At 37.5% G+C, this 12,456-nt stretch overlaps 1 protein-coding gene across 6 annotated transcripts in view; it reads left to right on the forward strand.

Annotated features, from left to right (window-relative positions):
- TBC1D32 (TBC1 domain family member 32) overlaps positions 1-12,456 on the forward strand; it is an 81,997-nt gene that overhangs the window by 35,921 nt on the left and 33,620 nt on the right. For all 6 annotated transcript variants that reach the window (XR_009967351.1, XR_009967350.1, XM_062632413.1 and 3 more), the window contains exons 24-26: positions 8,057-8,179; positions 11,373-11,481; positions 12,291-12,384. Coding sequence is in view for 4 of the 6 variants with exons in the window: in XM_062632413.1 (XP_062488397.1) it covers positions 8,057-8,179; positions 11,373-11,481; positions 12,291-12,384 (326 nt within the window). In the remaining 2 variants the exon portion in view is untranslated. The remainder of the gene's footprint in view (positions 1-8,056; positions 8,180-11,372; positions 11,482-12,290; positions 12,385-12,456) is intronic.

Consider the following 12,456-nt stretch of genomic DNA (forward strand, 5'->3'; position numbering starts at 1 on the left):
AGTGCAAATCTTTTTTTTTTTCCCAGTTTTTAGTTTGGAAGTATCTTGGCCTAGGATTCTTCTTCAGTAGTTTCACAGAAACGTGTCTGATATTCCTTTAATTGCAGTTATTGCATGCTTCTAGGATGAGATTTAGTCTCTTGAAGGTCCTTTTAAACTGCTTTTTTTGAAATAATATTGATAATTATTAAAGAAAAACTTCAGGAAAGAAGTTGGAGATAAGAATAGAAAAGTAACAGTCTATAGATAGTTCCTCCTTTGTGTATTGAAAGATTTTTCAAGCTGTCAGTTCAGCTTTCAATTTCAGTGCGGATTTGTACTTATTTAGAATCAGGAAGTCTCTCGAACAGCCAGTACTGGTTGATAAAAGAACACTGAAGGCTGTTTCAGCCACTCCTTTGTGGCTGAGAAATATGGATGTGTAGGAACTGATGCAAAAAATCTCAATAGTCTCTTTCTTCTACAAGATTCTGAAGTTAAATTGCTTTCAGAGAACAAATCGTAGAGAAAGGAAATTCAAAGCAGTAATTACAGTAATAAATTTTAACATGGAAAATTCTCTTAATGATCAACTTTATTTTTGCAAAAGCGTACACATTGATCTTATTTAGAAGTTATTGAATATGAGAGAAAATTCTTGTAAAGGTGTAACATTAGAGATCTTAACCACCTCCCTTTCAAGGCAAAGCTCTTTGAATGTTCTTCCTTTATATTAACAAAGGAATTAAGTAAACAGCACTAATATACTTTTTCAGAGTGGTAAATTATATCAAGGCAACTTATCTAGTATTTAAATATAAATGTATGCATAATATATATTTTCAAAGTCTCTGCATAAAGCGTTATTCAGGTATTTACATATTGCTGTTCTCTCAATTCAGAAACTTGAGTTTTCTGTGAATGTTAGTGACACTGTGCTGTTAGCTGGATTAAAATGGAGCAAAGTACTAAATTTTTACCTTTAATAACCAACCCTCAATCCCTAATAAGTATCAGTGTTCCAAAATAAATCCAAAGATACTCCGTCAGTGTTGTCTTGCGTAAAAAACAGAAGGCGAAACACTTCTGGGAACAGACACAGACTACAGGCAGTAGAAAGGGATCAGAGCTGGTCTTAAGGCAGCTTTGCAAAAATTCCCCTTATTTATTGCTTTGGCTATACTATGTACATATGCCACTATTGATATAATTTTTTTGGGCTGTAAGTCAGTAAAACTTGTAAATATTATGAGGTCGAAAGGCCTTTTGTATGTACATTCTGAATTAGACCAATCATTGTTCACTTGTTCACTGAAACACCTCTTGCTAATGAGCATCAAGCACCAAGGACAGCACTGTGTTCAAGAGTTTGGCTTTCTGAGGAAAATACCTGGGAAACTCAGATTAAATCTTTTTCCTTCAGATACATAAATTGGACTGTTTAATTTTAAAGACACAGTGTGCTTGCTTGGCATTAGAGATATCTGAAGATTACCTATTTTGTAGAGTCACAAGTTGATCTGCAATGAAAAACAGATTTATTTTAAGCCTGGGTAAGGTAAGGCTGAAAAAGAAATATTTATGATTATAATGCTCTGTGTGAATCATATAAATACATTTATGTTTCTGTGGAATTATAGAATATTGTCAATATTAGTTTAAGTGACATGTTCATCAATATCACCCCCAGGATTGTAGAGCTGCAGAGCCCTCTGCAGATAGAAAAAAAGTATTGGCTTGTAATTTTCAGATTTGTATAATAAATATTTTGACATTAAGTCACTTTTTTGTCATATAAGATATCATTGTGAATGTTTTTTCTCATAATACTCATTTTCTTGCTTGAATGGGTGCAGGAGATGATAAAAATGCATTTTGTCAGCCTACAGAACTACTAGGAGAAAAATTTAGGAGAGAGAATTTAAATGCCTTATATAGTACTGGCATCAAAATCAATCAGCATCTTGAAATTTGCCTCAAAACAGTATGTATTAATGAAAATTTCATCTAGTGAACTCCAGTGAAATACAGATGAATAAATTAAAACCTACAGGAGCTGGAAGGTGAACAAACGTGATGGGCAAGAGATAAATTTGTGGGTTTAGGAAATGCAGATAATAAACACTCTTGCATTCTTTTCCATTGTTTTTTTATCTGCAATTTAAACACACTGTTTTCCATATAATTGCATTTTAATGAGGTAGATTCAGCATATAAAATAATTTGCTCGTTTAATTGTACTTACATTATGTGTATTGTTAATTAAGAAAATGTGTGATTTTAATGATTGCAACACAGTGGAAGGAGCATTAATTACCTTGTTTTCTTAAGGTAGAAGATTTGAATCCTGATCATTATTCTTCAGGTCAATCTGCTGTTCAGATTTGTCCCCTCTTTCTCTGTATTAAAAAGCATCATGAATAACAGAAGATTCCCTATAAAATTCTTCAGAGTGTCGTTCATTAAAAATTGAAGCAGGGCTTTTTATTTAAAACTGGTTTTAAACAAATTTAGTTTCCCCTTTAGAAAACCTGGCATTTTTTTTAATAGTTTCTTGTATTCTTTCCCATCTTCACTGCAAAGCCAGAAACAATTCCATACATCTTGCTTTTCATGTATCTTTATTACAAATACCTGTCACAGGCCATGAGCATTGTTGTCTGGTGTCACTGATGGATCTCTTTGCTCACTAACATTCTAATGATTGGCTGGTACATTTACTTCTTCCAACAACATTTGTGGTGCTGTTGGCTGGATGTATTCATGCCACATCCTGGAGCATTCAACATCCTTATGTATTTGTGTATGGAAGAAAGCCATATTCATGGAGTTCCTCTTCTTGGAGGAAGGAGTATGGTAAAGGAAGGGAGATATTGAGCCTGTAACAGTATTTCTTTCTTCCTCTGAATCTGCCAGATTCGAGTTCTCTTATGTTGGAGGCATGAAAGGCTATGTAGTCCTCCAGTTACTTTCTACCAATTTTTTTTCAATTAAATAAGGAGAATTGAGTTAATAATTAATCAGTGAGCTATTTTCTATTATTTTAAGCATGTTTTCTGTTTAGTAAGTGATATACATTTATTCGGAAACAAACCTCGTTGAAGTGTGCATGCTGGATGTGTGAGGGAAAAGACTTCTGTAGTAGTGACCACTGGATAGCGCATGTGTCCTGTAAATCCTTGAACCTTGTTTAATGATCCAGAGGTGACAAGAGTCTTCATTAGTAGTGGTGAGGATTGGCCACAGGATTAAGTTGGCACGCTTCCGTATAGAGTTATTTTTTTTGTTAGTCTAGATGTTAATGGAAGTTTGTTAAATGTATTAATTTAAAACAATTTATAATTAATAAAATAGAAACAATAGATTCTGTCATAGGATTGTGTCACTTGATTTTTTTTATTTTTTCTTCACTGAGGGATATTAAAATGCTTCACTTGTGCAATTTAAAATCTGCTTCAATTCTGCGTCCTCTAGGCTGGCAAGTGATGCTCATGAAAAGCATTTTTGTTTAGCTAGGGAAACTTTTATCTTAGTAATCATATTGCATGTGGTTTGTAAGTACATTGTGTAGCTGTAGGTACTCCTTTGAAAATCTTTTCATGTGGAAAACATTGTAAGGAATACATCAGTCCCTGAGTTTTCTTACTGGGAGAGACATGATTGCCCTGAGGTAGTAGCTTCCAGTGCCCCAGGCATTGGAGGTGTAACTCAGGGTACTCTGTATCCACAAGAGCTGATGTTTTTCAGGACCACTACGAGCATTGCCTTCAGTGGAACAACTAAAAGCCTTGATTCTTTAGCAAGACCACATGCAGAGGCATGTTCTCTCTGTTCATTACTAATGCTCTTCGTGCAGCCTGCAAAGGCAGTGTGCAAAGCTTTGCATGGCTGAAGCTTCCACATGCCCTTTGTGTTCTAGCATTTACTAGGTAACTTTTGGCTTTCTCCCCCACCCCCTTCCCCTGACCATTACTCAAAGCTTAGTAAAAAATCAAAATGGTTGTGTAGGCTATGATGTTTGTTTTGAGGCCATCCCCCATGATGCTGACACTGGAATTATTTAATGAAAATTTTGCTTTGGGTTCCTCTGTTGGTATAAATGTTGGTACATATGTTCATTTAGCAAAAAGGAGGTCCTGCTACTGCAAAGAGCTTCCAGTCCTTGCCTTTTTTGACTTACGTTTTTAATATTCATTCCTGGAAAAGAAAGACCTTACTCTATCCCATATACAGCATAACATTTGTAGACAGTTATTTTACACTGGCCTGGGGCAGCTCTGCCTGTATCTATAGCAGGCAGTAACTCCAAGCCAAAAGAAAACCTTATACTAAAGGCCAGTTTAGTCCTCCATTTTGGGGTCACATCTTTATAGACAGCATAAGTGCAAGCATTTCAGGTTTGGTTAGCCATCACACACTGCCTGGATTCATATTATTACTGAGATTACAGCAGGTGGGTGAGTGCTTAGTTGCTGTCTGTTGTCAACCCACCACAGGCTAGTCGTGTGTTCATGAACAGTATCTTGCATCTTTCCTTGCCATATGAGCATTTGCAGGCATCTCTGAAGTGAGGACAGAGCATCAGATTGTTATGAAAGTAAGAAGAGACTATGGGAATATAGGGGGAACTGCTGAAAACTAGAACTAGATTTATCGTAGTAAAGATAGTGTTTGAGAGGCGTGTGATTTGAAGCTGGGGGGAGGGAGACAACAGAAAATGGGAGTAAAGGGAACATCATATTATTTTATGTTCTTTAAAGGAACTCAGGAAAAAATATAGAGAAATATGATCATAAGCTGTCCTAGTAATGTGTACTTCTAGCAACTTGAAGAAATTCATAGGTGGTTTAATTATACTATACTCAGCTGAAAAATTTAGAGAGGCAACATAAAAATTAACATTTTAATTTTTATTAGCAGCTGGGATTACTTACTAGTTGTTTCATGTCCCATAGAGGACCTTCTGTTCTGCCATAATTAAAGAATTCGTTACGATTCCACCTACCAAAACCCAAGGAGATACCAGTTTATGTAGGTACACAAGTACTAGTTAGAATGCCTTCTTTCAGACTAGAGAGTTCTACATTGAAGTATTAGGTGTGGAATTACAGTTCAAGGGGGGAGAGTCCATGGAGGACTGTTCAAGAAATTCAGGGATGACATAGGACAGTAAATGGAGAATTAGGAAACAAAATTACTTATTAATACTGTATTTTCACAACTATGATGCATATTTTGACTTTTCTGAATTTCTTTAAAATTTCTTTTAAATAAATTTAAAGTTTTTTTTCTGTATTGCAATTTGTTTCTGGGAATATAGTATATCTTATTAGTGGTTTTCATGGAATTGTAGATTCAGGATTGATAGAGAGATTGAAGATTGAGCAGAGCAGTTGGACTATGCAAAGTGTGTTTGAGCATTATTCAGGGCTATATCCAGTTTAGAATATCTCCAAGGTTGGTGATCTTGCAGCATATCTGGGCAACTTGGTCCACTATTACACCACCATGACAGTATATTAAAGTGGACTTTCGTGTGTTTCAATTTGTGCCCACTGCCTCTTGTTCTTTCACTGGGTATCAGTGAGAAGTGTCTGGCTCCATCTTCAAACCCTACTGTGAGGTATTTATACACATTGACAAGCTCTCTCCTGGGCCTTCTCCAAGCTGAGCTCTCTCAGCCTCCTTCCCTGTGTCAAACAGCCCAAGCCCTTCATCATCTTCGTGGCCTTTTGGTGGACCCACTCCATCTCATGCTTTTACTGGGGAGTCCAGAACTGGACCCAGCACCCCAGGTATGAACTTACTAGTATTAATAGAGGGGAAGAGTCACCTTCCTCGCATAATGTTCTGGCAGCACTCTTCCTTACACAGTCTAGGATGCTTTTGGTCTTCAAGGGCACGTTGCTGTCTAATGTTCAACCTGTTGAGCACCAGGATCCTTGTCTGAAGAGCTGCTGTCTACCCGGTCAGTCCCCTAGCCTGTCTGTTGCGTGAGGCTGACCAGGTAGAAACACATGCATCCTTTCCAGGTACAAGACCTTGGATCAAAACCTATCTTCCAATTTTCAGAAACATTTAAGTTGGAAATTCTATCCTCTGCATTAAAAAAAAAAACAAATTTAAAATACATCTCAGAAAATATATGCTTTCGTTTTTATTGTGTCTGTCAAGGTTTTATACTTTTTTTATATGCCTATACTCCTTATAGATGGGATATTGAGCTGAATGGTCTGATCAGTTGTTATGTTCCCAATGCAATTAAACAAAAAAGCAAAATTTCATAGCTATATTCAAACATGATCACAAATATACACAGTGTAAAATGTGGGGGGGTTGTTTGTTTTTTTTAAAGTTTCAAACTTTAGTCTATACATTTATGACTTTGGAAGATAAAGCAGTAGAGCATTGCCTTCAACCAAATACCTGCAGTTTAGTGATGACATTTTAAAATAGATCTTTCCATGTAGATGTAAGTTTCATTTGAATGCTTCAGTAGAGGCTCCTAATACTAGATCTCATATATTTTGTCATTTATCCTACCACTATCCTGTCTACCTAATTTTATTTGCTTATGCTTTGTTTCTTTTTTATTCCCCCACCTCTCCTTTCTCTGCCTTGTGTACCAGGTGAGATGATACAAGCAGTCTCAGCCGTAAATCTTTTCCCAAGGGGTTTTTAGCTGCTGGAAACAAGTTCTTTGCCATCTAAAGTCATCATACTTAACAGAAGAAATGGTCCATCTTCATAATGATTTCAGTACACTTTTGTAGATTTTTCTTATATATATTAAAAAAAATCCAGTGGAATTGTAATTTCTTTTTTTGTGATTTGGAAAAGTACTGATACAAATCAATGTCAGGAAATAGTTAACATAAAATAAATAAAGCGTGAAGAGGGCTGAAACTGAACAGATCAAATTATATTTAAGAAAAGCAATAAACCAAACCAAAACAAAACAAAAAAACCCCAAGCCCCCATGTATTATCATCTTGACTGTTGAGTCCTTGGCCGCAACTGTGTGAATTTGCAGGTGTTAAATATCTGGAGAAAGGCTTTTTTTTGCTGTTGTCAGTAGAAGCATATTGGGAATTATGTGGAAGAGAACAAGCGCTGACTAACAGATTTCAAATTTCAAGCTATGTATTGTCTAGTTCATATTAAGTCTTATGTGAATGCAGAATATAATGCTGATCAGGCTAATTTATGTGGTGTTTTATAACTGTGATAAAACAGGAAGTAAAACTAGCAATAAGAATGTTTAGTCATATTATTTTCCAGGAATGGGAAGCCTTGAATTAAATTTTTCTGTTGCTGAGTTAGAGTGAATAGATCAGTGAAAAAAAAAAAGTGATAGGATTTGAATTGCCGTACATCAGATTTACATGAAATATATTGGAGTACTTCACTGTCCTGAAGTTATAAAAATTGTATGTAATCTGCTGTCACGTGCTCATGATTATTAATTTCACTTACCATTGTTTTGTTTTTCTCTCAAAAAAAAAACAACAAAAAAAAAACCCAACCCCAAAACAGTAGACTTCGTTGTTTTGGGTTTTATTTGCATTTTAAATCCTTCATTGCTTTTGAACTGTGTTAAATGTGATTATACAGAAATGTTTAAAGACCTGTTTTCTGAAGGAAAGATGTATTTCTATCTCCCTCTTCCCCCTTACTTAGAAAAACTGATTCTGAGTTGCCTTATCAGCCTATTATTGCATAATTTCCTCTTATTTCACATGGAATGTGTTATTAAGTCTGTTATTCTGTTATTTAAGCTCAAAACTAGATTGGGCTCACCAGTGAATATTTTTCCTGGTTGATCAGTGCATACAAAAAATCTGTTGGGAAACTTTTGCTATTTGGTTAAGGGTGTGCCTCTTTAGTGGCTAAAAAGGATATAAAAGAGTTTTCCTGACCCAATTCTGGCTGGGTATTTTTTAATGTTTCGTATCTCTCAGGTTTTTTGTTTGTCTCTTTTTCCATTCTGAGATCTCATAAGCATGTTTGCCTCTGTCTTACTCCGCATTACTAGGTTCCTGACTTACGTGCTGTCATTTCATGTGTCCTTCTGCAGGTTGTTAAATGTGCTGTGCTGTGAGCTCAATACCCTTTTACTCTTGGAGAGTCAGTATAAAGTGTCACAAGTTTTACTAACAGCTCAGGAGGAAAATGTCACAGAAACTTCAGAAGGACCAGGGTAAGAAGTGACTGATGTAAATGTTATTTTAACTATAAACCTTTCCTTCCGAGAACAAATACATGAATACCTTAGTGGCTTTAAACGTACAAGCCTTAGTGGCTTTAAACGTACAAGTGTTCTCACTGAAGCTGGCTTATAATATGTAAGTTTACTTACATGTAAGTTTGTCATCGACCTTACATTATGACAAGATACAACAGTACTGGTTTTAATCCCACATCCACGTTAAAAGTGTAAGGGATAAAAAAGCAAATATTTTTCTCATTTTTATTTGTGTTTATCTTATTTCTTAAACAACAAAGTGAAAAATTTATGGATGTAAATATTCCTAATACTAGTATCCCTTTAAGTTTTGTATATAATATAAAATTAGGGTATTGTTTAAATGTTTATAAATTAAAGGCACCATCAGTACTTTTTTTTATTTTGTGTTTTTTATTTATGTATAACTTAGTCAACTCCCCAACTTTTGTGACTTTCCATTGCTGACTTCTAAATAAAATTGCACAATGCATCTTTTCAAAAGGGAAACTGTATTTTTGGGACAGAAATGGACAGTCATTTAGGTACAGGCATGTTGTCCTTTCTCTCAGCATGCTGAGTTTAAGAATCTTCCTCTTATTGTTTGTTACCTGGGACCAGTACAGAGTTTAAACCAAACAGTATGGGTGAGATCTCAGCAGATAGAGATGATAGTTATTTACCATTTGAGGATGAAGCTTATTATTTCCTTATTTGTGAAAAATTGTAAGAAACTTGGCTGAAAATTCAAATGAAAAAAGAGGCTTATAAAAAGTGGAAGCAAGGACAGGTGGCCTGGGAAGAGTACAGGGATGTTGTCTGGGAAGCTAGGGACCAGGTTAGGAAAGCTAAGGGCCAGTTAGATTTAAACTTGGCTAGGGATATTAAGGATAACAGGAAGGGATTTTACAGGTACATAGCAAATAAAAAAAAGAGTAGGGACAACGTGGGCCGCCTCCGGAAGGTCTCGGGAGAACTGGCTACACAGGATTTGGAGAAGGCTGAGGTTCTGAATGACTTCTTTGCCTCGGTCTTCACTGGCAAAGGCCCTGACCACACCACCCAAGTCTTGGAAGGCAGACACAAGGACTGTGAGAATGAAGACCTTGCGCCCACTGTAGGAGAGGATCTGGTTTGAGACCATCTTAAAAATCTGAACGTGCACAAGTCCATGGGACCTGATGAGATCCATCCGTGGGTCCTGAAGGAGCTGGCGAATGAAGTTGCTAAGCCACTGGCCATCATATTTGAGAAATCATGGCAGTCAGGTGAAGTTCCCGATGACTGGAAAAAGGGAAATATAACCCCCATTTTCAAGAAGGGGAAAATGGATGACGCGGGGAATTACAGACCAGTCAGTCTCACCTCTGTGCCTGGCAAAATCTTGGAGCAGATTCTCCTGGAAGGCATGCTAAGGCACATGAAAATCAACAAGGTGCTTGGTGACAGCCAGCATGGCTTCACTAAGGGGAAATCCTGCCTGGCCAATTTGGTGGCCTTCTATGATGGGGCTACAGAACTGATGGACAGGGTTAGAGCAGTTGATATCATCTACCTGGACTTGTGTAAAGTGTTCGACACTGTCCCACACGACATCCTTGTCTCTAAATTGGAGCGACATCAATTTGATGGATGGAACACTCGGTGGATAAAGAACTGGCTGGATGGCTGCACACAGAGTTGTGGTAAATGGCTCAATGTCCAGGTGGAGACCAGTAATGAGTGGTGTCCCTCAGTGATCAGTGTTGGGATCGGTCTTCTTCAACATCTTCGTCACTGACATGGACAGTGGGATTGTGCGCGCCCCCAGCAGGTTTGCCGATGACACCAAGCTGTGTGGTTCGGTTGATATGCTGGAGGGAGGGAATGCCATCCAGACGGACCTTGACACACTTGTGAGGTGGGCTGATGCCAACCTCATGAAATTTAACCATGACAAGTGCAAGGTCCTACACCTGGGTGGGAGCAATCCTAGACACAGCTACAAGTTGGGCAGAGAAGAGATTCAGAGCAGCCCTGCGGAGAAGGACTTGGGGGTGCTGGTTGATGAGAAAATGAACATGAGCCAACAGTGTGCGCTTGCAGCCCAGAAAGCCAAGCGTATCCTGGGCTGCATCAAAAGGAGCGTGACCAGCAGGTCAAAGGAGGTGATCCTGCCCCTCTACTCTGCTCTTGTGAGACCTCACCTGGAGTATTGTGTGCAGTTCTGGTGTCCTCCACATAAAAAGGACATGGAACTGTTGGAACAAGTCCAGAGGAGGGCCACGAGGATGATCAGAAGACTGGGAGCACCTCCTGTATGAAGACAGGCTGAGAAAGCTGGGGCTGTTCAGCCTGGAGAAGAGAAGGCTGCGTGGAGACCTCATAGCAGCCTTCCAGTATCTGAAGGGGGCTTATAGGGATGCTGGGGAGGGACTCTTCATTAGGGACTGTAGTGACAGGACAAGACATAATGGGTTCAAACTTAAACAGGGGAAGTTTAGATTGGATATAAGGAGGAAATTCTTTCCTGTGAGGGTGGTGAGGCACTGGAATGCATTGCCCAGGGAGGTTGTGAATGCTCCATCCCTGGTGGTGTTTAAGACCAGGCTGGACTAAGCCTTGGGTGCTATGGTTTAGTGTGAGGTGTCCCTGCCCATGGCAGGGGGTTGGTACTAGATGATCTTAAGGTCTTTTCCAACCCTAGCTATTCTATGATTCTATGATTCTATTTTTATTCCATTTAAAAAGTTACGTAGCTTGGGCCACAGAGTGACTTCAGATAACAAGTTGGCTGCATGTCAAGTTATCAGTAACTGCTTATTTGTGACAGCAGACATTTGCTGATAGGCCAAATAAGGAGCAAATTTTATTGCCATTAGCTGTGCCCTAATTACTGAGCATCTGGGCATAATAAAGCTTGTAACGTTTTCTATGCTTTTGCATACAGTAATTGCTCAGATGTTTCCAATCAGCAGTCAGTACAAAGTTACTATAATGCTTGCATGCGTCTCAAAATACTTTGGTTTTGTTTGCTTCTTTATGCCTTTGTGTTTTCCAGATTGCGTTTTAACTCCAGCATGTGTCTCAAGGTATTCTTGTTTATTGAAGTTTTCCAAATTAAACTGTTGGTAAATCAAAGTTGTTCTGATTTTTTGAGGTTATGGGGTTTTGTTTGTTTTTTCCCCAGAGATTTTATAATTGATTGTCTATCAGTGGAAAGAAATCATGTTCTTGTAAGGATGAATCTGATTGGAGGACCACGGGAAAGGATTTTGCCTTTGAGAGTACTAGATAAGGTTAGAAACTAAAGTTTTAGAGTGTCTCTTTCCATAACTCCTGCCTTCATTAGTTGAACACTTTTGCTGATAATCAACATGTTGAACATGATTTATGAAATACCAGTCCATCTTTAGCTTTAGAAAGCGCTAAAATTTTTAAGAAGCGATGCACTGAAAAAAACCCCACTTTATTTCCACTATCTGGTGGAATGTGCATATGTGAAGGACATACTGTGTTCAGATGTAATATTTATATTGCTTCATGTCAGTGTTACTTTTCCTACTATATAAGTGAATGCAACTCATCTTTTACTTACTTTCATATTTCTGTTTGTTCTATCTTCCTTTTATTTGATATTTTTTCCATGTTTGGGTTTCATCTGCAGCATGTAATACCTGGAGCTTTTCATCAATGTTCTAACAATAGTTTTTGTAAGCAGCTCCTTTAAATGTTCTGCTTCTCACTGGCTGTCAGTCTTATAAAGATGAAATGCAAATTACTGTGCTGTCAGCACAGCAAAGACAGATCAATGTATAAAATTGGAAATGCAGTTCTGTGGGATGTTTTTGTGTGTGTTTATAATTTCATGATATACACCCAAAAAAAAAAAAACCTGGCTCAAATGCTTTTTAGATTTTTATATCCTTTAACTTTTTTTCTTTTTTTCTTTTTATCCTGTTATTTACAGAAAATGTAATTGCAAGTTACTGTATCAAGCATAATTTTTGTGCATAGACAGTAATTCTGGGAACTTCACCTGTGTATTAATCAAGCAAATGCTATTAATTCTTCTCCTAAATTAATTTCTTTCTGGTCTTGTTTCTAGGGCAGTAATTCATATCCTTGGCCAATGTTTTCATCGCTTCCTTTGCCAAAGTGCTATCTTGCAGAAATCCCTAGGAAAGATGAATTCAGACATGGTACGTATGAAGCATGCAAACAGTGCAGATGTCAAACAAGCATCTGGGTTGATTTTGTATCTATTTGTTTAT

The sequence above is a fragment of the Pezoporus occidentalis genome, unplaced genomic scaffold (assembly GCF_034315485.1).
Source record: "Pezoporus occidentalis ecotype Australia unplaced genomic scaffold, CSIRO_AGI_Poc_V1 ctg39, whole genome shotgun sequence".
Lineage (NCBI taxonomy): Eukaryota > Metazoa > Chordata > Aves > Psittaciformes > Psittacidae > Pezoporus > Pezoporus occidentalis.